Below are 24,868 nucleotides of genomic sequence, written 5' to 3' on the forward strand. Positions count from 1 at the left end.
TCTTTATTAAAAAAAAGGCAATGTATAGTTTCTGTAGTAAGCAGAATTCGCAACCAAATGTCATAGAAAACCATGTTTACATGTGCAAGGTACTAAAAAGCTTATAGTGATGAAAAAATTTAGGATATAGCACTGACCCGAAACTTTTTGCACAGTGGCTCTGAGCCAGTGGGTCATCTTTATTGCTAAGCCCTGATCCGTAAAGTAAGCTAAAATGCAAATTCAAAAAATCATAAGTGAACAGACTCTTTCCAAGGCAGGATGTCCGTCATGGGCCCCCCGTGCGCGGGCTTGCTGCTATCACAAAGGACTCTTTCTAATCCGTGCTAAACGCAGCTCACGACCAGGTGCCTGAGCTTGGCACGAGAAGAACAGTTTAAAATACCACACTGTAAACAGCCGGGTCAATCCGTCGTCACAGACACGCCACAGGGGGGACTCAAGGATCTGATTTCGGTTCACTCATTTAAAAAAAAGAGGGGAGAAAAAAAAAAGCGAATCGTAGCCGATTGACCAAACCCTGGTCAGCAATAATGGGTCGGCTATGCGTCTGTGTGCAAGTGTGTTTAAAAGTCCAAGACAGGCCATTTCCGCGCACCGGCTCCTGTTTCCAGTCGGAGTGTAATTAGGCCGTCTCTTAGCACACGGTGGGAAGCTGTGACGAGGAGCAGAGTCGCAGGGAGTCGACCGCAGGGAGCTCTCATCAAGTCTAAAACAACCCAGTTTAGGGCTGGTTTAGACCGTGATTATGCGGACAAGAGCACGGCAAAGCCTCAAAGCAGGCGGCAGACCTGCAGGTGTGCGTGTTGGCAGTGGGAATGTGCCCGGGCTCTGTCAATGCACATTTTAAGAGTAATGAGCAAGGGTAATGTCGAGTATCAAGGCGAAATTTCGAATGGATGGAAAGACGCCCTGCCAAACCAGGTGGAAATAAAGTGCAGTCAAGATGTCTGGTCTATCAGTCACTGACACTCAGATATTTCCAGCATGTGAAAAAAAAAAAACGACTGTCAGTACAAGGCCCTGTTCCTGTTTCTTGACACATGTCTGAACACACATTCATGCAGATGTACACACAAGAACGCATACACTACCGTCGGATTGCCACGTTCATTTAAACGAATGACAAAAACACACACCAGCACCCTGATCTCTTTCAGAACTGGCAAAGTTGCGGTGTCAAAACAGAAAAACAGCCTGCAGACCTGGGAGTCGGTGTGAGACAGTTTCGGGCCTGAACGGTCACTTGCCATACTGAGTAAGGACTGTGTTTTACTCTCTTATGTACAGTACATGCATCACTATGCTTTAGAAACTCGCTTTCTGTGACATTTGGTTGTGAAAAGGTAACTGTGGACTGTATAACATAATTTTTTAAATCATTCATATGTAAAAATGTATAATAAACATTTAAAAAAATATTTTTTTCATAAAAAAAATTAAATGTAATATTATAAATGTAAAATATTAAATTCTATCCATAAAAAATATTTTATATAATAAATTGTATCATAAAAATAATGTAATATTCTTTATATATAAAAGAAAAAAAATCAATGAACCTCACATACCTAAAAATCCTAGGTAGTTACATTAGACAACAGCTTTTTTACAGACAAAAAGAAAAATAATTTCAAATTAGTATTCAATCAATCAATCAAAATATAGGTCACATGACAAAGATTGCAAGTCTATTTTTGACCTTGTTTTGCAAGAGTTTTTGTCTATTTATAATATTTTTATGAAATAATAATAATACAAATAATTGTGTTGGGGCCAGTAAAAACACTGCAGGGCAAGAAGAGAATGTGAACTACTGGCCCAAGTGGGCAAGCAGAAAAAAATCCTTATTGTTGAGTGCAAAGTAACAAACTATGCCAGCTTTGGAGTGCATGTGGGAGTGTGTAGGAAAGATAGAGAGTGAGAGAGATACAAGGTGAGGAGTGATGCTTAATTTGAGACATTAAAGGAGCATCTCGTTTACTTCCCTTCTTTGTTGCCATGACTGCACGACAACACAAACACAGGTGTGTGAGGTGGGTAGTCAAGAAGTGAAAGAGCAAAACATCTCACAGCTCATCCAGCAGTGTGTACGTGTGCGCATGTGTGTCTGCGATGGGTGAGAGGTCCATCGACACCTTCATACAGGTGCAGCCCCTCTCACCTGGAGAGGTTTAACTTCTTAAAACGCTCGTCTTTCAACAGGAAAGAGGGAATGTGAGCAAACAAAAAGACGAGAGATGAGTGTGTAATGGAGGAGCCCTTTTAGATGTTGTCTGATTGACTGGCATGACCATTTCTCTCATCTAGAACTACACACTATTAGACGTACGAATCTGAATAGGTGTCAAAGTGCAACTAGTTTCACATGCGCACACACACACACCCCAGACGTCTCTGTGGTGGATTTGTAACAGATTATTTTACTCTTCTCATCTTTCGTAAACTCTTTCGAAGCTGGTTTGTTTATTGGTGTAAGTGGACACCGGCTGAAATTCCAAAGTGAATTCCAAACCAGATTAACTCATCATCGCCGGCCCGCCCAATGACGGGAGGCTACCACGCTGATCGGACAGGAAATGAAGTTGGCTTTTTTCACACTATCCCATCCATCTCTCCCCCTGTCTAGCTATCTCTAACCCTCCTCCACCCCTGTACTCCCTTTTTCCTCGTCTTCCTTCAACATACACACACACAGTTGGTTAAAAGTCTAGTCTGCAATGTTTGTCTCACCGACGTAAAAATTCTTGCCACTAACGCTAGTGGATGATATCACTGCTCTTCCTGTGCTCTGAGGTAGTGGGTGGGGGCACAGAACAACACTCTTGTTGTTGAGAAGATGTCATGGCTGCACCCTTTACCAAATGTTGTGTCATGATACTCCCCCATAAACCAATCACAATGAAGCTGGCCACACACAACATTCTCCCTGGACTCTTGCATCACTTCCTTCACTGTAGTCTGCAGCACTGTTATTAAGCTGTGTCCGAAACTGCTCCCTATCCACTATATAGTGCACCATATCGGGTGTCGGACATTTTGTAGTGGTGTCCGGATTCTGAGTGAACGACATCATTCCCCACATTCGTTCCCTATGTAGGGAACGAATGTGAACCCACAATCTTCCCACAATCCTCTCTGAATTCGAGTGTACATTTGATGTACACTTGCTGAAGCACTATTTCCCACAATCCATTGCGGAGAGGACTGAGCTCCCGTGAAAGTGCGGGAGCGAGCGAGTTTAAACCAGAAATTGCTTTACAGCTTTCTTATTTTTGCTTTAAAGGAGTCATAACCTGCAATTTTCACTTTTCCACGAGAATCAATGTATGTTATGATCGACTAACGATTATACACTGGCCGGGAAGCCGATATTTAAAAGTGAAGCGTTTGTTTACCTCAGGGTAAATAAACCAGCGCGCGTGCACGCGCACTCAAATACGAGATTTTGATTTCAGCTCCCTCTTGACGTCATGAGGTAGTAGGATATACCATATATGGACACCGCAGCAGGAAGCCCTGCTTCCCCTCTCCCCCTCATATTCAGTTCAGTCGAGAAAGATGGAGAAACCGAGAGCACACCGGACTTGCTCTGTGGTTGATTGCCATAAAAAACATGTAAATGTGTTTTATCTCCCAAAATCGGACGAAACTATCAGGGACCAGTGGATGAAATTCATTTTTAATGACGCTGTCCCAACAACACTTTCAACTGGCGTGCAGAGCCATATAGAGCGTCCACGACAGCCAAAACATCGCATTGATCTCGCGAGACAAAAATGCCTTCAGAAATAAGGGTAAAAGTAGGTCTGTGGTTTTTTTTTTTTTCACTTTTCTTTTTTAGAAGGGCCTGAAAGACTATAATACAGCAGTAGGTATCCAATGTAATACTAGGTTATGACTCCTTTAACATTTATTTCATGCTAGTTTTAGTTATATATATATATATATATATATATATATATATATATATATATATATATATATATATATATAATTAATCATTACTTGAATAAAACATAAAAATATTGAGAATATTATATAGATGAATTTTAAAATGAAATGAAATTATATTAATAAGGTACATTTTATAGGTATATTATTTTTTTATTAAAATATATTATTTAGGCATTAACTCAATTTAATGTGTTTAACTAACAGCCAGGTGTTTTAATAATTTGTGGCATTGTTGTTAATTCGTTAAACTGTAAAGAAGAGATAATAATTTGGTGGATGTTTAAAAATATTCAATAATCATCGTTCACTATGTAGGGAACGAATAAAGGGAACGTAAAGGGAACGTAAAGGAAACTTCTTTACATTCATTTGAATGTAATCGTAACAGTCGCCTGAGGCGCTCAACGACCACGCCATCTGTAAACGTGAGAGTTTCTAACAATTTCAAATTTAAATTTCAAAGTTATTGTTGTTAATATTATTTTATAAAGTAAGTAACATGTAAGATAAAAGGAGTTTTATCACTACGTGCGACGAAGCCGTTCCTGCGACAGCTCCAGCTCTCCGACGCACAGTGTATACGTCAGCGTCCAAATTCACTCACTTCATTTCGTTCACTCCTTGCAGATCTAGTGCACTCAAATGCCATACACTGTATAGGGATTAGTGAATGAGTGAACGAGTGAGCGGTTTCGGACACAGCAATTGCATGTTTTAAGCCATCTTGATGTCTTGATTTGTTGGCTAGATAAGTAGAATTCTCTCAGAATTAGAAATTAAACACTTTTTATACATGTGATAGAACAAAACTGTCACTCCGATTACAATCACTGAAAATGTCGCCACTTCAAGCACTTATAATGGGAGCCATCTAGTTGCTGCGTCACGCTACACACTTGCAATGTAAACAGTTCCGTCGCACTGTGACTGCCATCACAACACTGACAGCGCATTCACAGGGTAAAAAACACTCCAGAGGTTTCGTCTAGAAGCAAATATTAGTTACTCAGCAAACTTTGAAAGCTTGACACCTAAAATAGACAATTTAACACAAAATGGACGGATAAATTTGCCTCATTGTAATCCATCTTTTGGTTCTTAATACATTAAAGTTAATTTATTTTCTTGAATATCAAATACATTCGACATGACGGCATGTTAATGATAAAAAAAAAAAAAAAATCATTTCTTGAGAGAACCTTTAACATACTGGAAGCATTTATGAATTCTAAATGTATTTGTGTGCAAAAATTAAAATTTTAAACTCACTGTTAATTTGTTATAAAAGGGGGTTGGAGTTGTTAAGACTGACCAACAACAAAATGATATATGTGTCATATGTTTTGATGAATGAGGTGATAAAGTTATGAGGTCTAACACATAGCAGTGGCTGCTGGTTACTGCACATTTTTCACAACCAATGAAAATAAAACAGCACCAGGCCTACAAGTACTTTCAGTTTCTCTGCACTAGAACAACCAAACATTTTTAAAGCTATCTGCAGTATGTAGGCAGATCTTGTGTGTGGTGTGTGTGTCTTAAACTCTGACCTCTTCTAGGACTCTCATGATTGAACAAGATCCCATTCACAGCAAAGAGGTTATAGGCTTCCCTGAAGTTGACCACTATCCAGTATGCATAGAGCTTAGCAGCACCTGTGGAAAAAAGAGAGAGAGAAAAACAAGGGAGAGACAGAAGGTTACTGCAATAGCACTTTTAAAGAAATGTTATCAATAATTCAGACACATGATGATTTTCAAATTATAAAATATATATATACACACACTACAGTTCTAAAGTTTGGGATCAATAAGATTTTTTCAAAAAAAAATGTAAAATAAGTCTCTTATGCTCAACAAGGATGCATTTTCTTTCATGAAAAATACAGTAAAAACTATAATATTGCGAAATATCACAATTTCTGTTTTCTATTTGAAAAGGTAATTTATTCCTGTGATGGCAAAGCGAAATTTCCAGCATCATTACTCGTCTTCAGTGTCACATGACCCTTCAGAAATCATTCTATGCTGATTTGGTGTTCAAAAACATTTCTTATAATTATCAATGTTAAGCAGTTGTGCTGCTTAATATTTTTGTGGAAACATTATAAATGCGTTTACTGTAACTTTTGATCAATTTAAAATTCAACACTATTGGACGAGAACTGAGCTGGACGATGACGTCATTTCATCTATAAAGCAGCTCTGCAGAAAACAGTGTACTAATTTAATAATTGATGATCTTTACAATGGAACTGAATCAACACTGAACTGACTTCAGCTGAATAATGAAACTTTTCTTTTAGAGCCGCTGTACAGCCGAAATGAACCGTTTGCATCACTGAATCATTTTACTGTAATCACTGTCAAGCTGCTTTTGAAACAATCTGTATTGTATAAAGCGCTGTATAAATAAAGGTGAGTTGTCTTGACTTAAAGGCAGGGTAGGTAGAAATGGTCTAAAAATTTTATTTTTCAAATTTGTTTAAACTTTATGTACATATCAATACATAATTAAAATGTAAGTACTCTGAAAAAGAAAGTATCAAAATCGAGTGTCTGTAGACCTCTCACGACTGTTTTAAAGACATCTCATTATTTCCATTCACTCCACCCCCTCATTTCTGTGCTTCTTCCAAAGCCACGCCCCCAAAACACATGAACGCGCGACTCCGACCGCTGAGCTAGAGGACGCATTATTTACCTGAGACAAGCGGAGGGGAAGGGGCATTTTTTTGCCTGGTTTGCCTTCACTAACTGCATATGCCGGTACTGTAAATTTAGATTGCTCTTTCTCTGCCATTGTTTTGGTATTCCTAGGTTCAGTGCCTTCTTCTTCTTCTTCGATAGATTTTATTGGCAGCTTGCAAACATACTGCATTACCGCCATCTACTGGACGGAGGTGTGATCAGGTTCCGTGCCTCTCGCACTCCTCAAATCAAACGGTCGCGCGCAAGTGGGCAGGTGCTGTGTGGCAAAAGGGTGGTTGCCATGGTTGCGAGAGAGTTACAGTCGCCTAAGCCAATCCTTTGATTCGTCCCGAATCGAAATAATGAGCTGTGTTTAATACAGATTAAACGGTCTAGAGTCACTTGATTTTTATACTCTTTTTTTCAGAGTTCTTACATTTTAATTATGTATTGATATATATAGAAAGTTTTAACAAATTTGGATCTTTAATTTTTAATAAATCCTACCTACCCTGCCTTTAATGGCAATTTAAACTTGCATTACTGAATAAGACTATTAATCTCTTTCAAAAAATCTTACTGACCCCGAACTTTTGAACGGTAGTGTACATGTTTGATAAATATACAAAAAATTAAAAGTATAAAGGAACTGCATGTGTGTGTGCTGACCATAAGGGGATCGTGGGTAAAATGGCGTGGTCTCTTTCTGGGGAATTTCCTGAACTTTCCCATAGAGCTCACTGGTGGAGGCCTGGTAGAAGCGGACTGTGTCAGTTAAACCGCAGGTCTTCACAGCATCCAGCAGCCGAAGTGTACCCACCCCATCAACATCTGCGGTGTACTCAGCCAGGTCAAAGGAAATCTGCCAAACACAAAGAGTGTATGCATAAGCCTTAATGCAAAAGTATACAAGTAAATGGATAAATTAAATTCAGTGTTATGACATAACCCAATAACCTAAGCCAAAAAGTTGCCAGAGTCAACATAAACAAGTTAAGGAAATATGAAAACAAGTAAGGCTCTGGTAATAAAATCGGCACAAAACCCTCAAAGCTGAGAGAAACATTCTTGTCCTTGATGGTTGATATCAAGTGTCTTTGTTTGCATAGAGTTGCATGCTCTGCTGTTAGTGGAAAACACACAGATCATCAAAGAGTTTGTCTTCTAGCTCATGTAAATTGGGTAAAACAACTAAATGTTGTGTATGAATAACTCTACTTGGTGCATACAACTTGCAAGTAATCAAAAGAACGACGAAATAATATCTGACAACATTGCATTTTTTCTGTTTTACATTATCTAGGAAACCTCTCTAGTTTGAATTAACAGCGTGCTTGAAACTATCACATTAACAAAACTGACCATCAACTAACAATCTGAACCTCAAAAGGTTTTGTGAACTGATTCACTGATAAGATTTGACTCAAAAGAACAATGTGCACAAATCAGTCGTCCCTTCTTCTCTCATGAAAGCAGGAAAGAGGATGCCAAGATTATCTGTAAATTTAGATTTTAACTTAGGCCTGTTTCTCACAAAACTCTGTAAGATTAATATAGTGCACAATTCGCATTTTGATAACTGGAAACCCTAGTAATTGTATTTGCGTGGAAGAAAACAACCATTAACAACAACCGTGTGCTCCACAAAGAAAGAAAATCATGGGATATGTAACAAGGGTATGAGTTGGTTAATAAATGTACATCTTTAATATTGCAAATAGTTTGGGGTGCTACATCATGCGACTGAATTATTACATGATGTGTTTTTGAGAGAGAAGGCCTCTGCTCTAATTTAACGAGTTCAGACATACTTAATTCCCAAACACAAGCGAGCCGGGGAATCCCTAACTGAAACTGAGATGGTAAAGATACGGTGAGAAAGAAAGACAGACAAGGACTGAGCAAGAGAAAGAGAGGGAGAGACTAACTAATCTAACCTGTTCCTCAAATTTGACACACACTTCTCAGAATCGCACCTACACGATTTTCCGATGAGACAAGCCCTCTGCAACAGGCACGATCTGAATTAGTTCTGAAATAGCCAAGTGCGCATCTGTAACCACACCTCAGCACGAAAACAAAAAGCGACTGACAGCTGATTATCGTGAGACTGAAACTATATTTAAGTGTCTTCGCAACGCAAATTCGCATCACTTTCAAAATAATCCTTATAATGCTGGAATGGATTGACTTTAGATGTGTTGCTTGGCGGTCGTCCAGTAGCTATCATTACCGTTGCTGGGATAATTAGCCTTAAGTTTTTTGGACTGTGCAAACATGCTCTTAAATGTGAGCCAAAACATTCAATCATACCAGTTAGAACTAAGAGAGACATGTTTCTGTCAGGTACAAGAAGATTTATGTTTTGAGATTGTGCCTTGCGGAGAGCTTTCACGGCATCTTGCCACCCTGCAAGCAATTTTCATTTCTTGGGCATTGTTTTCTCCAAACAAACAGCCAGGACACTGATTTCAGATGTCACAAATATGCCAAAATAGTGCTATTAGAGGAACACCGATACCGTAATTTGCTCGTTCCAGCTGTTTCTAGTAGCAGTAGCCACTGCGTTGATGCAAGAGAACTCAAAATTGCTCCCTGCATGCATTTGCAGGCTAAGAAAAGACGTGAAAATTACAGGGATTTTGTTGTTTATGCAAGCGCGGCCGCATTTTACACGTTATCCGAAGTGAGCAGGAGACTTGTAGAAAATTGTGCAGCGAAAGCAATTTCTTCGTGTTTCCACAGCAACTTGGAACTGTCAGGGGGGCAGAATTAATGTCTGCCATTGGGAAAGTCCCCGTGCCCCAGGCGACTCGTGCACAAGCGAACACCCTTTTCTGTTTTGGCTCTACCTACCCCCCTTCCCCCCCAATCGATACTACTCCTACACTCCTCACGGCTTCGGCACGTCAGGATTGGAATTCATCAGCTAATTAAATCTATGCTTGAGATGACACCAACTTCCCTCGCTCTTCTGCCTGCTCAACCAGACACGCTCACCTCATCATTCACTCGTTCCCTCAAACATAAACACACATGTAAACATGGCAACAGCCTGGATCATTATGGGCTGCGGTTGGGGTTGCCCCAGGCGCAAGTTGTCTGAAGCAATCGCAGAGCCAATACAAGCTTGAGTGTGTGAGAGCCGAGGGAGGGAGGGGAGAAACCATGACTGCGAATAATTAGGGAATCATTTAGCCTGTTACAGATGTCCTTAAACTGTCTCCATCCTTGTAAAAACAAAGCTCTATTTTTACCACATCTTATGTTTCCAGAAGACAGCGTTTCTCAACCATTTTTGTCTCGTATAGCCCCACAGCTCTATCAGTAGGGCTCAAGTGCCCCCTTCATTGACACAAAACTAGAGATTTGTATTTCATTTTGTAATTTAATTTAAATTAAAAATTATTAATTATTTTTAAACTAGAGATGCATCCTCTTTTATTCTCTAATTTATAAAAAAAAAAAAAAAAAATATTTTAATGTGGTTTTTAAATAAGAACAATTTAAATTAGAACAAAACTAAATAAGAAAATAAATAACTATTATATATATATTATAATAAATTAACTAAAACTAACAAAAAACTAAATAAAACAGCAAGTGGCTGACCTTGCTGAACATTTAATTTCAAACACATGGCTAAAAAAAAAAAAATGACATGAATTTATTCTGGGAAGGTCTTCCATTAGATGTTAAAACAAGGCTGCGGGATATGTACCCATTCAGTCAGAGGAGCGTCAGTTAGGTCAGACACTGACGTTGGGTGATGGGTTCTGGCTCACAGTCGGCATTCAAATTCATCCCAAAGGTGTTCAGGTCTGGGCTTTGTACAAACACTTCTAAAGTGACGAGCATAGTGCAGTCCGCATAATCCGACCACACGTTTTTCATCATGCTATTTCATTTGCTCGAGAACAGCACAGACACACACAAGGTTCTGTTCAGCTCCTGACAGTTGACAGTTAACCTTGCGCTGACAGCAACCAACAACTACCACATGTGAGTGGTCTCTGACTGAACCAACTCTCTGACACACACACAGCACATGTGTCATCACAGATGACAGGTGCTGTCATTTAGGAGCGCAAAAAGAATGAGGTGAGCAATTGTGTGTGCTTATCTGTATGTCAAGCAGCCTATACTAAACAATGTTGAAACTGACAATGCACAAACTGATAAGCCAAAATCCGCAACGCTGACTTTTGTTGAGTTAAAAGAACTGAGCAGTGCAGAATGCGCTTCAGATTAACACACCATAATATCAAATACGAGTGCTTGACCTGCTTATTTCGAGAGAAGATGATGAATGCTTCCAAGCTATAAATAGCTGTAATTATAGACTCTGGTGTCTAGTAGGTCTTTCTGCAGACCAAATTCATTACCATATAATTTTTTTTTACCCTCAAATGTGTGTTGTCATTACATGCCATCCACTAACGTGAGTTGTATTATTCTCTGGAATAATACAACTCACAATCTCAGACAGACTGTCACTTGTCCAATCGATTACCCGCTTGTTTTAATGACTTGCAAATGCAAACATTTTGTTCTCTGCATTATATTGAAGACCGTCCCTGCAAATTCTGATTTAAATACACCGCAGAGGTAATGTGATCTAGCTGGATAACATGACAATACAATACAACAACAAAAACTAAACTAAAATATCTATATAAAAATACATAAATAAAAATATACTGTAAATTTAAAGGGTTGGTTCGCGTAGCTGTCAATGGAGGGACAGAAAGCTCTCAGATTTCATTAAAATATCGTCATTTGTGTTTCAGAAGATGAATGAAAGACTTGGAACGACATGAGGGTGAGGAATTAATGACAGAATTTGTATTTTTGGGTGGACTATCCCTTTAAATTGATCAAACACACAGTATATGTTTCTAAAAAATAAAGTGAATATCTTAAGGCGTGTAAAAATATTGTCAGGGCAGTACACATTTAAGCTGCTGGCCTGACCGGGGGCAAAAAAAAAAATTTGTTTCCTTATTGTTGAGCCCTGCTTGAATATCTTGAACTTACAGAGTACAGATCTAAAGGTCATGCAGACAAATGGCACCAGAGAGAGTCCAATAATTTGCACAGCTTAAAAAGGAAGCAGAGAGGTTTCTGCGATACGTGAAAAAGCACAACGTGGCGCTTTGAGATTTTTCCACCAATCTGCATGAAATAAAAGACGTAAAAATAGTAACGTTGAGTAAAGTACAAACATCGATAACGTTTCTCTGAATATAACGTGATAACTGGTGGTTTATGTGTTTGAATTTAAGCCTTCTCTTGCATCCTATTTTGCATTCATCATAATCTTAAATATCATTAATCATTTTTAGAGTTTACTTTGGAATCACACACTATACTAATCTGCCGTTGAGTATTTCCTGATTCTAGTCTTCCAGTCACTTGAGCCAACATCTCTGGTAATGCTATGATCCAAACTATCATTCTTTATTTTTATTCTTTCATTCCTCACTTCTGTTCAACATCTTTCCCTGATGTAATGGTAATACTAATACTAATACTAATACTAATAAATAAGAATATACATAATCAACAAAAGAATATAATAAAGGCTTCTCTTGTTAACACCTTTAGGGCAGGGCATGAGACAAGAATGTGTCAGTTTATACCACACAAAGGATGAATTGTTCATTGCAATACCTGCTTTTATTCAGCAAACGGCTATTTTCCACCTCTCAATCAAGCGTCGAGTGCTTGTGCCAGTGAATTCACAAAAACTGGCATATTTTTCATGTCAATCAGACTCCTTCCAAAATTTGACATGAGCTGATGTTGATAAGTCAAGCCATCTTAACCCATTTTCTTAGACTGAATATTGCCAAAAAAAGGTGTACTATGACAGATCTTACCCTCGTTCCTTTGCCTAATGTGAAACAGTCAAAGCTTACGTGAGATTAGAGATGTCAAAACTGTTTTTGTTTTTTGACAACACTGCTTGATGTGCTTTATGTTGCAACTTTCCAAAGATGACAAGTTTATTGGGTCATCTTTAAAAAAAAAACGCTTCAACACACTTGCATTCACAAACTAAGCGATGTGTCTGTAACTGGCCAACAAAACATGCACACAAATGCTTAGTCGGACATTCATTAAACATACATAAATAAAAATGACCCACTGATCATAATTAATATAATATATCTATAAAAATATACATAATGATTATAATGATTAGTCTTACTGAGTAGCAAATACAGAAAAATAGCAAATGTTTTTTCTACCGCTCCCAGAGTCTGAATAAGCATGTTATACAACATGTCTACCACACAAATGTGTTTAAAACGCATCTGTATTCCAACCCAGTGACAGAAATGGGAGTGCAAAGATTTTTATATCTCATAATTAATCACTAGTTTAATAGGCGCTGTCATTTAGATAAATCAAAATCATGTTTTTAGCGTGATGTAACGCCACTGAATAAAGGCCTGTTTGTTGGTGGTGACGTCAGTCCTTGCAGGTGACAAGAGTGGAATGATTTACACAAGCAATTAACTGTGTGTGTCTGCGTGAACGCGTGAGCGCTTGCGTCCTCTAGATACCCAATTAGGAACCAAGGAAACTTAGGCTCAGTGTAACACAAAGTCTACTACATTGCAACCGCGACTTTAATAAAAAAAAATGCTGTCGTCATTAGCGGAAATGATTCTTGAGCTGAAAGAGTTATCTTTCTCTTCGGCGTTTGCTGTGTCACATCTGTCTACAAAGCCAAAAGTCTTACCTAGACAACACTTACATTGTACATCAAACACATTCATAAGCGAACACAAAACACGTTCTAGTCCAACACCGGTGTATTAGCTACAGCTCTGCTCTAATCCAAACACAAACACAAAGCTCATGCCAATCACACCATACCTAACACTGAGCAAACAGACTCTGCCGGCACTATAAGAGAGATATCTGCGCAAACACGAAAACACATTCACAATGAGGCTTTCGGAGTCGAATAGAAACATACTAACCGCTTGGAGTTGACGGAGAGGTCAACTCAGAACAACACAGCCCAAATACCACAGATGTTCAGATGTGTTCTCAGTTTAATTGCTTTAAAATTAAAGTCAAAAGTCAAAAAGTGATTCGGAAAGAATTAAAGTTCCTCTAATCAAACAGGGTACATTAATTTAGGATTTTTTTTCTTTCTTCTTCTCTCAAATACACACTCTGCAGCCCTTTGTGTGTGTGTGTGTGTGTTACTTGCCTCACAATCTCAGCCAAAAAAAGTGCCACTTCAACTCAGAATCATGTGATCTAAGTTTGATGTGGTCGTACGTGACTAATTGTAGTTTGCTATCCCACAAGGCAGCTCCATTTGTGGTTACTTGATAATAACCGCAAGGTTTAAACTTGTACAAACATCAAAATATAAAGCACGCTGTGCTTTTTTTGGTGGTTAAGTCGACATTATGGTTTACAGCTTTTCTTTATCTGTCGCCAAACAACATGCTGAAATGCCAGTCAGAACCGTCTGCATTCACATGTAAATAACGCCTTTATCTCTCCATTGTGTTTGCACACACAGACCTCCTGAAGCTGGTATATCCCACCTGAATAATGCAGTGTTCTTTTATTGTTATCACCTCATATTTCATGTCTAACAGGTGCTATAGATTTTCCATTTTAATGTGATCAATTAATTATTAGATTTGATAGATTTTGATATTTTTGGATTTTTATCCATATTTTGATAAAAATTTCATTTTATATTATATTAAATAGTACTACTCCATTTAAAGACAAACTGTTCAAAAGTTTGGGGGCAGTAAGGTCTTTTATGATTCTGAAATAAGTCACTTGTGCTTACTGCTTACCAAGGCTGCGTTTATTTGATCAAACATTCAGCAATATGTAATGTGTTAAACGTTATTTATTCATGTGATGGCAAAGCTGAATTTTCAGCATCATTACTCCAGTCTTCAGTGTCACATGATCCTTCAGAAATCATTCTAATATGCGGATTTGATACTCAAGTAACTTTCCTTAGTATTATCAATGTTGAAAACAGTTGTACTGCTTCATATTTTTCTGGATTATTTGATGAATAGAAAGTTCAAAAGAGCAGCATTGATTTAAAATAGACTTTTTAAAATAGAATTATAAATATATATGTGTATATATATATAGTTTTTTTTTTCAAGGTTACTTTTGATCAATTTAATGTGTTTTTTTAAATTGTAAATTAATCAATTAAAAAAATCGTACTGACTCCACACTTTTGAATGGTAGTGTATATTAGCACGTAAATTAAATACAATTTATAGTAGTAGTAGTAATAATATTAAAAATAAAACAACTTTTACTTCACATACACACACACACATATATATATACACATATACATATACATACATATATATATATATATATATATATATAGATAGATAGATAGATAGATAGATAGATAGATATAAGTATATTTATACACACACACTGTATATTTTTGTACTGTACACTGTATATATTAAAAAAACACTTTTAAGTTTAAAATATATATTTTTTCAATGCCATAATTTTTCTTTTTAAAACAAATTCTTTCTAACAATTTTTTAAATATATAGTTTGTTCTACATAAATTATTAGAACATTAAATTTAAAAATATTTCTGAAATAAACAGGAACAGGGCAAAAGAAGGAACAGTTTGTCGAACTCTATTATAAATCAACAATCATATCAACATGAATCAGTCGGACTAACAGAGAGCTAACATTTTGCTGTGCAACATTAGACCTGAAAACCCCATAACTATTTTAATTCAATCACAGCTCATTACAGTCTTTACACTTGTTGTCTTTCCGTCATATATCCTTCAGATTTATCTGTCTAACTCAAACAGGACTATGGATGCTCACAGACAAAGACAGAATGTGGAAGGAGGGAAAAAAGCACCTCACTTTCTTCCTGAAACATTCCTGTAAGAATAAACAAATAACCTCCAAAAACCGCCAAGCGGTACTCTCAAACAAAATAGCACTTTGCTGACCCCTGTGTGTAATAACTGGAAACCGAGCATGTGTGTGTATGTGTTTTCCCTGCCACTCTTTTTGCCATATCCAAACAAAGTGTGGCGAGTATAAAATGTAAACTACAATCAGAGAGTAGCAGTGATCTACCACTTCATTACAGCGGGCACTGATTGAAACGCCTATCTTTAATGAACATACCCGGCTAACACACACATTTACAAGTTAACAAGCCTAAACTGAAGGTATAATTAAATCAAGCTTGTTTATTTTTCCACATAGCAATCCTGATTGCGGTTGTCACAGTATGACAGCCATCTTTAAATATGAACTACTCTCCCATAAGACTTTATGTCTGTGCTTAAAGTACTTTTTATTCTCTTTGTTGAAGAGCCACAGCTGTACTAAAGCTCTATTGTGACAGTGAGCATCCTGCTGTTATCTGTCATCACAGCAGATGATCCTCCTGATGGGACACCCAGAACACCTCCCAATTATTAGAATGGATGCCTGTCTGTTGGCCAATGTTTCTCAGTCAGTTTCCATCTGAATTATTTAGTTCCATATTACGGCAGCTGCTGTATTTAACTGTACGCGTTCAGTGTGAGCCTGCAGGTGCTGTCTGGATCTTTCCATCCTTACAAACCAACCATTAAGGCTCATGAATCATTTTAGACAAACAGTGGCTCTAAAAAGTATTTGAACAGTTAAGCCATATTTAAAAATGTATGAATGTCTTTGAATTATATAAACAAAATATCAAACCAATTAGCATTTATTTAAAAAATATATATATAGCACAAACGCACTTTTTAAAGCTACACTGTGTAATTTTTTAAGTTGATTCTTAGCAAAAAACACTTTGTTCTTTCAAAATGATATGAGCTCATTAATGTGTAATTACTTCTACCAACTAATCAAGTATTCTCGTAAGCGTAGAATCTGCCATTTAGAATACATACAAGCGAATGGCGGCAGCCATGTTGCGCCTCCATCTTGAAAATACATTAGCCAAAGAGGGACATAGCTGGAAATTCAAGCTTCGCCTTTCGCGTTTTTACACTCAGTGGCACCGTGACGAATGCGAGGGGGAGATAACTCGCGACTGCCGGCAGATTTGAAATAATACGGCCACCGTAGGAGTTAAAACGCCCTCGGAATGGGAGGGGCTAAAAAAGTAATATTCAGTTGGTAGTCAAACAATTTCACCGCTAGATGAGAGAAAATCTTACACAGTGTAGCTTTAAGCAAAACATTTCACAAACGCTACTTTGATAGTACACCTGTGTGAATTTAAAGGGATACTCCACTTTAAAATGAAAATTCTATCATATACTCACCCTCATGTTGTTTCACTGCTGAACAGAAAGGAAGATATTTAGAAGAATATCAGTAACCAGACAGTGTCTGGTCTCATTGACTTCCATAGTATATTTTTTTCCTACTATGGAAGTCAATGAGACCAGAAACTGTTTGGTTACTGACATTCTTCTAAATATCTTCCTTTCTGTTCAGCAGAAGAAAGAAATTCATACAGGATTGAAACAACATGAGGGTGAGTATATGATGACAGAATTTTCATTTTAAAGTGGAGTATCCCTTTAAGGGGAACTGACTTGAATCCACCAAAAATGACTAAAAATAGTTCTAAGAAAATAATTATTTGTACACGGTTACCAAATACCAAATACATTGTCGTACCAAATACATTGACATTCAGACATTTTTAAGTGATTTGAGTGTCCAAAAGTATCCAAATACTTTTAATGCCACCATTTATCAAATACAAGGGTTAAATAATGTGAAAGCTTTAGCAGGAAAAACTTGCTTTCTAGGAGCTGTTCATGCAGAACATGTTTTAAAAGCATGAGACGCAGGGAAGTGGAGTGTTTTTTAACTTATTGAACTTTAGCAACGTATTTTTTAATGCTGCGTCAGGCGAAAGACGCTGTAAAAAAAATGTAACAGTCAAACATGTCAGTCTAGGGCAAGTTTACATATAAAAGTAATGGAAAAGCAGAGCAGTGGAATGCAAAAACGCATTCTGTGTAGTTTGTTTATGATTGAGCTTGACAACATGAAATCAAAATTGACCCTTATTCACTTTCTTAAAAATGTCTCTGGTCTTATTGTGGATACCATAATCTCTCATCAACCTATAATAACTTTCTCAGTTTTGTCTGGTTGAAACGTATTAGGCTACAGCAAAAACATGACACTGTTATTTCTCTCGAACACCAGATGAACACTTTTAATTGGTTTTTCCTGTGACTGAACATCAGAGCGGCATGAGCAAACAATGTCAATATTAACGTCTCATTCATATCCCTCCGCAATGTCTTGTCTCATTCTGCTTTTGATCTTCTTATTCAGTCATCTTCCTATCTTCCCTCCTCTCCCTCACTTTAACTGCCGGTTGTGCTTGTTTCCCATAAAATACCCTGTGGAGCACCCACACAGAAGTTCACACACACACCATATGATGGCCAACTCTCTGACTAACATCCCCCTGACCTCATCCCAGATGACTAGACATTAGGGGTGTGGGTAAAGGAACAGCGAGTGAAAGAAAGTCTTCTGTATATGGTTAAGACTTTTTCCTTTCCAAAGAATTACTTGGATGGGGTCATTTGTTCACCTCACAGACACTAAGAAAGAAACCCAAGTCATTATGAAACAGTTTGCGCGTGTGTGTGTGTGTGTGCGCGCGTCCGGTCAGAAGGAGAGTTTGAGAGTCAGCAGACAAAGAGGATCTGTGTGATTGAGAAATACAGAGAGAATGAGGGTGTTTTACCTTGACGTGACTCTGCGCTCCCAGGTTGTATATTTCTGTGGGTTTGACTTCATTGATAATCTTCACCAAGCAAGTGCTGTCGGTCAAGTCCCCATAGTGCAACTTCATATCTATGGACGGAATAAAATATTTTTTTATTTCACATAAAGCAATCTGATCCAAACCGCCGGGGAAAGTTTTAGAAAGAGTTTTATCCTCCACATCTGCTCAAGTTAAAAGACTGTCACCTTAACAAAGCTTACCAGACCCAACACAAAGAGATCATAACCATAACCATGTCTAAAATGCTTATACAATTATTTGCTGAAAAATATATAGAGTTGCCTACTGGAAAGAAATAAACGGAGTTTGTGTCTGGATTTTCGTGCAAAACTTTTAAATTAAATTCTACCTTTCAAAACCAGATAAAGACAATAGATCTATTTGGATGGCAATTGTTTAACATAGGGACTAGTCAGTGACTTCATTACCATTTGAGTCGTACATGTCGATGTTCTTCTCCCACCATCCAGGAGAAAATTCCGTTAATAGGTACGGCTTTAGGTAGGTACTGCATTTTGATTTCAAAGGACACTAGTATGGTCAGGCATTTTTTGTAAACCGCCATAATTTTTGGGAGTGAATTGTGTCGCAGAAAACTGTTGTCACTCCCCATTCTTGTTTGTTCAGAATGGGATTAAGCACTTAAAAGAACAGGGACAACCATATTTAGCTGCATTGTGTAAGACCAACCCAAAATAAATAATTACCATCCAAATAGTTCTTAAGAACATTTAGACTAAAATCATGAAGGAAAATACATACAAAATAAAATTAAAAATACTGAAAGAACAACTTACAACACTTAGAGGATCCAATACCTAGTGATATTTTACACAGGTTAGAAGACATTTACACATTTAAAAATAAAATAAACATGATTTTTATTATAGCCAGGCAGTGAAACTCACTTCCTTCTGTGTGCGTTTGAGGGTTATGATAGAGGTGCTCAATCCGGCCCGTGTTAAAAGAGCTGGATCTGCGGAGGATACCATGAACCTGTCCAAAACACCAAAAAGTTAATCTCATCTAAGCGCACATGATTTTAAATAAACTGTATAGACATCACCGTTCAAAAGTTTGAGGTCATTAAAAAAATTAATTAAAGGTAGGGTCGGCAGTTTTTTTTTAAAACATTTTTTTCCACATTTGTTTAAACTTTCTTTATATACCAATACATAATTAAAATGTAAGTACTGAGAAAAAGAGAGTATAAAAATCGAGTGTCTGTAGTCCTCTCAGGACGCAATAAACACAGCTACTTATTTCCATTCGGAACAAATTAAATGATTGGCTGGGCGACTGTCACTCTCCCTCGCTACCATGGCTACCACCCCTGCTGCTACAGGAGCTGCCCACATGCGCGAGCATGGAGAGAGGCACGGAAGCTAGGAAGAATCACAATAGAGAGCCTAAGTCCCTCCCCTTCCAGTGGAACACCATGGGACCTTAATTCGGAAAAATATTGTATGGTAGTCAAAGGCGAGAGACAACAAATATTTTGATCTCGTTTGAATTGTGCCCTGAATTACATATATGATGTTTGTCAATTTAAAAGATACATTTTAAAGTCAAGAAAGTCGCAGTTTGATGTAAAACTGTTGAGGTATAAGACTGTGAAAATACGTAATTACAAAGACTACAAACCCAAAAGGCGCACATGTGACGTCATACCTTTTCTCTCAATGAATGAAGCTAACTTTACTGAAGCTAACGTCTGTCATTTTTTCTAGTCTTACGTTATAATCGTAACGTTACGCCGTCATGCCAGAGTGTTTTGTACCAGACTGCACACATACGAGCAACGGATGGTGACGTACATAGTGCGAGACGAGAGATGTAGTACATTGATCGATTTTCACACAAAACTAAATGTTACTCTTCTGTTTTATGACAAACTGCGACTTTCTTGACTTTCATAATTATCTTTTAAATTGACAAACATCATGTGTATAATTCAGGGCACAGTTCAGACGGAATAAAAAGATAAGTTGTCTCTCGCCATTGACTACCATACATATTTTTTCCGAAATAAGGTCCCATGAGCCGGAAGCGGAGGGGAGGGACTTAGGCTCTCTATTGACCTATGGCTAAGCCACGCCCCCAAACGCGATGAGCCAATCACAGTGCGCATAGCTAACCCAATACACTCGGACATTCTCTGCTTCCACGTCCACTGAAATGCATTGCAGTTAGTCAGTTTTCATTCGTTTTTATATGTTTTTTCTTGTCATTTTTGCTTTTAAACAGCGTGTGTGTGTGTGTGTGTGTGTGATTTTGGTTGGGTGACAGTTGTAGGTTACAGTTTGACAAGAGTTTACAGTTTGACAAAAGCACAATGTTGTGTTTTACACAAATATAAGTAGGCTAAACACTTTGCAGTTTTAATGATGTCCTGTATGAACAAAATGGAGTATGTTTTTATGTTTCCACTGTTCGATCGCGCCCGCGCCTCTCTCTCTCTCTGACACACACACACACACATTCCAGCATTGCAATCTTGACATCGCAGCCTGTTCATTATGCTGCGTTCACACCAAACGCGAATACAGCGTCAAATTCGAGCGTATCGCGTCTAGTTCGACGCTTGAACATTTTTAATCCATTCGCGTGTCCAAAGCGAATAGGACGCGCGTGTCCAAAGCGAATAGGACGCGCGTATAAAGCGAGCGTTTGAAGCGAAATAGCACCAAACTATAACGTTTACACTGTGAACTGTAAATCTTTGTCTGGAGCTGAAGCTTATCGACCTTCTCAACAATAAAATTATTAATATAACCCTCCAATGCATAGTTAAGGCCCCTTTGGTGACTTCGAGATGATATATAATCTTTCTGTCTCCAAAAATCATCAATTGCCTCCTGTGAAATGTCTCCTACTGTGACAGCTAGCGCCTGTTACCGGATGTTGACCGTTTGTCCGTGTGAGTGGAGGGGGCGTGGCTTAGCCATGGCAGAGAAAGAGCAAAGAACATTTGATTCTGACATGATGTCACTACATGCACTGCGCTCCTCTCCGCTCGGCGCTGGTAAACGCGTCCTCCAGCTGAGCCGAGCGGTCGGCGTCGCGAGCTCATGTGTTTTGGGGGCGTGGCTTTGGAAGGAGCCCAGAAGGGAGTGGGTGGGAGTGAATGGAATAAGTAGCTGTGTTTATTGCAGTCCTGAGAGAACTACAGACACTCGATTTTTATACTCTCTTTTTCAGAGTTTTGTATTGGTATATAAATAAAGTTTAAAAAAAATAGAATTTTTTTTTTGAAAAAAACTGCCGACCCAACTTTAATACTTTTACTCAACAAGGACAAATTCAATTAATCAAAAGTTATAATGTTACAAAAGATTGCTATTTCAAATAAATGTGAACTTTTGATATATCAAAGTATTCTGAAAAAATGAGAACTTCTTCCAAAAACTTTTTTTTTTTAATGTTACCGTGGTAACATTTCACAAATACACAATAGTGTATTTCTTTATTTGTAAAAACTGTTTAATGAGCAAAAAAAATTATGAAAATGAACAGTTAAACTTTAAATGAGATGCAACCTATTTAAATCTTATTTTTGATTATTAACAGGCAGTGAGACAGATTTGCATCAGATCAATGTGGGAATGATTTCTGACAAGTTTGTAAGATGTCTTTAAGGGTTACATTGGCTTACCCACCTCATAACCTTTAGCCAGCAGAAACTCAGCCAGGTAGGATCCATCCTGAAACCACACAGAGGGAGAATTATTTTGGGCTTTGAGAAACACACGCATTTACGGCAAGCATTACCCAAGAGAGTATGCAACACAATGACCATTTCTTTCTGAATTTCATGAGCCAGACCACAGCGAATACACGCCTACATTATACAAATACGCATTTTCGCACACGTAGCCTACATGCTCGTGTCGAGACTCACCCATATGTCGTTCCAGGGCTGTATGACTTTCTGTAAGAAACAACTGTTCCTGCCCCACTGGACATTATGGACAAATAGACATTTTTCAAAATATCACATTTCAAAATATTTTGTGTTCCAAAGAAGAAAGAAAATCATTCAGGTCTGGATCAACATGAGGGTGGGTAAATGATGACAGAGCTGTCATTATTGGATTAACTATCCATTTAATGGCAAAACACTCGAGCTCCACACAAAGAATGCAAGAAAAACAGTTGGCAAGACGGCTAACAAATAAGTAAGGAGTGCCTATACGAGCTACATCACACACACACTGTGTAAGCCAGTGTAATACAAGCTTACTGAATCATCGGTGTGCATCTCACACACACACACACAGTATTAATCAAGCAAACAAGGCATGTCAGTCAGTACAAGTCTGACAGCTCAGTCTAAGCCGCTGAATCCACCTGACTGTCAAAAAGTGACACGGCTATACCCTAAAGACATGTTTTAACCTAAAACATAAGCAACTTTCGAGGCCTCACTTTCATTCTTATTCTCGTCTCCTTCTCGTTCTCCCTTTTTCCCCTCTCATACTTCCCGACCGCACATTCTAGAACTTTGGAACATTCCGCCCCGGCCATGGCATTCCGCCCCCTACTTCCTGCTGGGGTGATATAGGCAGAGTCCCAAAGACCTTTGGGGAAAAAAAAGAGAAGCTCTAACAGCCATGTGTGTGCCTGTAACGTAAGTATATATGTCCGCAGAGGAAAAGATGTGCTTAAAGATGCGTTTCCGTTTCCTTTTCACACCGTTCAATGGGCATTTACATACATAACATTCAACGTCTGACCACCTGAGGCTCTCTGTGCATGTGTGTGTGTGTGTGTGTGTGTGTGTGACACAAGCAGTGCCAACTGCAGCTCGGACTCATAACCCTGATAAAAAGCAGCTTATCGTCACACTGACTGTTGGGAAACGTTGCCTGTTTCCCGCAGATTACGTTCATAGACAGGAAACCTAGACGGACACGACATTCCAACCAGTCTGTGCATACGCACACACCGGCCTACCTTGTAACTCACCATCGCGGGTTAATCACTTTATGTCTGAATTAAAAAAGTAAAATCTTTTTTTAAATCTCTTGTTTTGAGTCAAACCACATGTACGAAACGTCTCAGAAATGCTGGCTAATTTGGAAAAACGTTCCATTGCAATCACCCTTATACACAACATAAAGCTAAATCTATAGCCCTTTAGACCCCTGCATTAGACACAGGCTAACTGTTCGTGGCAAACTGTGGATGCATTTATGCTGAGAAAACCAAAATGGCAAAGGAAAGAATGAAAGCTAATCAAATAAGCCCACTTAACTTGCCCAACCAAACCAGTCCATGTGTCAGTCTCTCTGTCCGTGACGTATCATCTGTGATTGTGCACGTACTGCGTGTTGATTTGCATGTGTGAAAAAAGGTCCCGTACATTTGCCCGTGACCGCAGTAAAACAGTCTTTCTCTTTACCGCATCAAAGCATAATTCCAAACAAATGGCTCCGTGTTCCCTTGTGAACCACAAGTGGGCGCAACAATTTGAACATAATTAAGTGCGTACATCAAAAAGACACAAAATTGAAGTTTTCACTATTCATTTCGGTTATGGAAACTGCGTTTGACACAGGCGGTAAAGTGCGTCCAGTGAGGGTTGTCTGCTTTGTTTCTCATCAATAATAATAATAATAGCAATAACCATCAACATCGGCCTATAAAATAAATAGTCGGTGCTTTAGTAACGTTACCGTTGCTTAAGTCATCGAGCTTATAGCTGATTGGTCCGTTTTCTAGTGTAGGCCTATACAACGTAGACTGGCAAAAACATTTTCACACGTTATGCTAAATGTTACTGTATATAAAAAACAACAACAATATATTCTAACTGGGCCAGATTTACAATGTACTATGTAATGCAGTCTAATTTTTGTTTAGAAAAACAGATTCAAGACATGTGAGAACTAAACACTATCAATAGTATTTTCTCCAAACTGCATCGGACATACGCTTCAGTATGAATGATTTCTGTCATTCGACCGCCCTCTGCTGTTCATCAAGAAAACTGCATTCTGACTGTTTTTCCCAAGTTGACGCTTTTATTATAATGAGATGAACCAGGAACTTCCTGCTTCAATCTGTTAAATGTTAAACACCACGTACTGCAAACATTCAGGTTGTGTGAGATTTTCCTGACCGCATGCACCCAAACGAACGCTAAAAGCTGGTCTTTCCTGTTCAAAACAGCTCAATTACTATGAACATGACGTCATGCATGACACGCAGACATTTATATATACACATATATATATATATATATATATATATATATATATATATATATATATATATATATTAATCACAAATCACTCATCGGGATGAAATTAGAAAGAATTGCACAAATAATGTTGCAAAAGTACAGCATGTTTTCACAGAAAAAGTATCTCACAGTTCATTTGAGCTTAAT

At 38.1% G+C, this 24,868-nt stretch overlaps 1 protein-coding gene across 1 annotated transcript in view; it reads right to left on the reverse strand.

Moving 5' to 3' along the window:
• Window positions 1–24,868, reverse strand: part of gmds (GDP-mannose 4,6-dehydratase) — a 65,006-nt gene that overhangs the window by 37,835 nt on the left and 2,303 nt on the right. Inside the window, exons 2-6 of the mRNA XM_084432072.1 lie at window positions 22,134–22,178; window positions 19,383–19,470; window positions 18,433–18,542; window positions 7,317–7,509; window positions 5,508–5,612 (exon numbers count right to left, since the gene is read on the reverse strand). Of these exons, the coding sequence (XP_084288198.1) occupies window positions 5,508–5,612; window positions 7,317–7,509; window positions 18,433–18,542; window positions 19,383–19,470; window positions 22,134–22,178 (541 nt within the window). The remainder of the gene's footprint in view (window positions 1–5,507; window positions 5,613–7,316; window positions 7,510–18,432; window positions 18,543–19,382; window positions 19,471–22,133; window positions 22,179–24,868) is intronic.

Source organism: Rutilus rutilus, assembly GCF_951802725.1.
Source record: "Rutilus rutilus genome assembly, chromosome: 15".
Taxonomy (NCBI): domain Eukaryota; kingdom Metazoa; phylum Chordata; class Actinopteri; order Cypriniformes; family Leuciscidae; genus Rutilus; species Rutilus rutilus.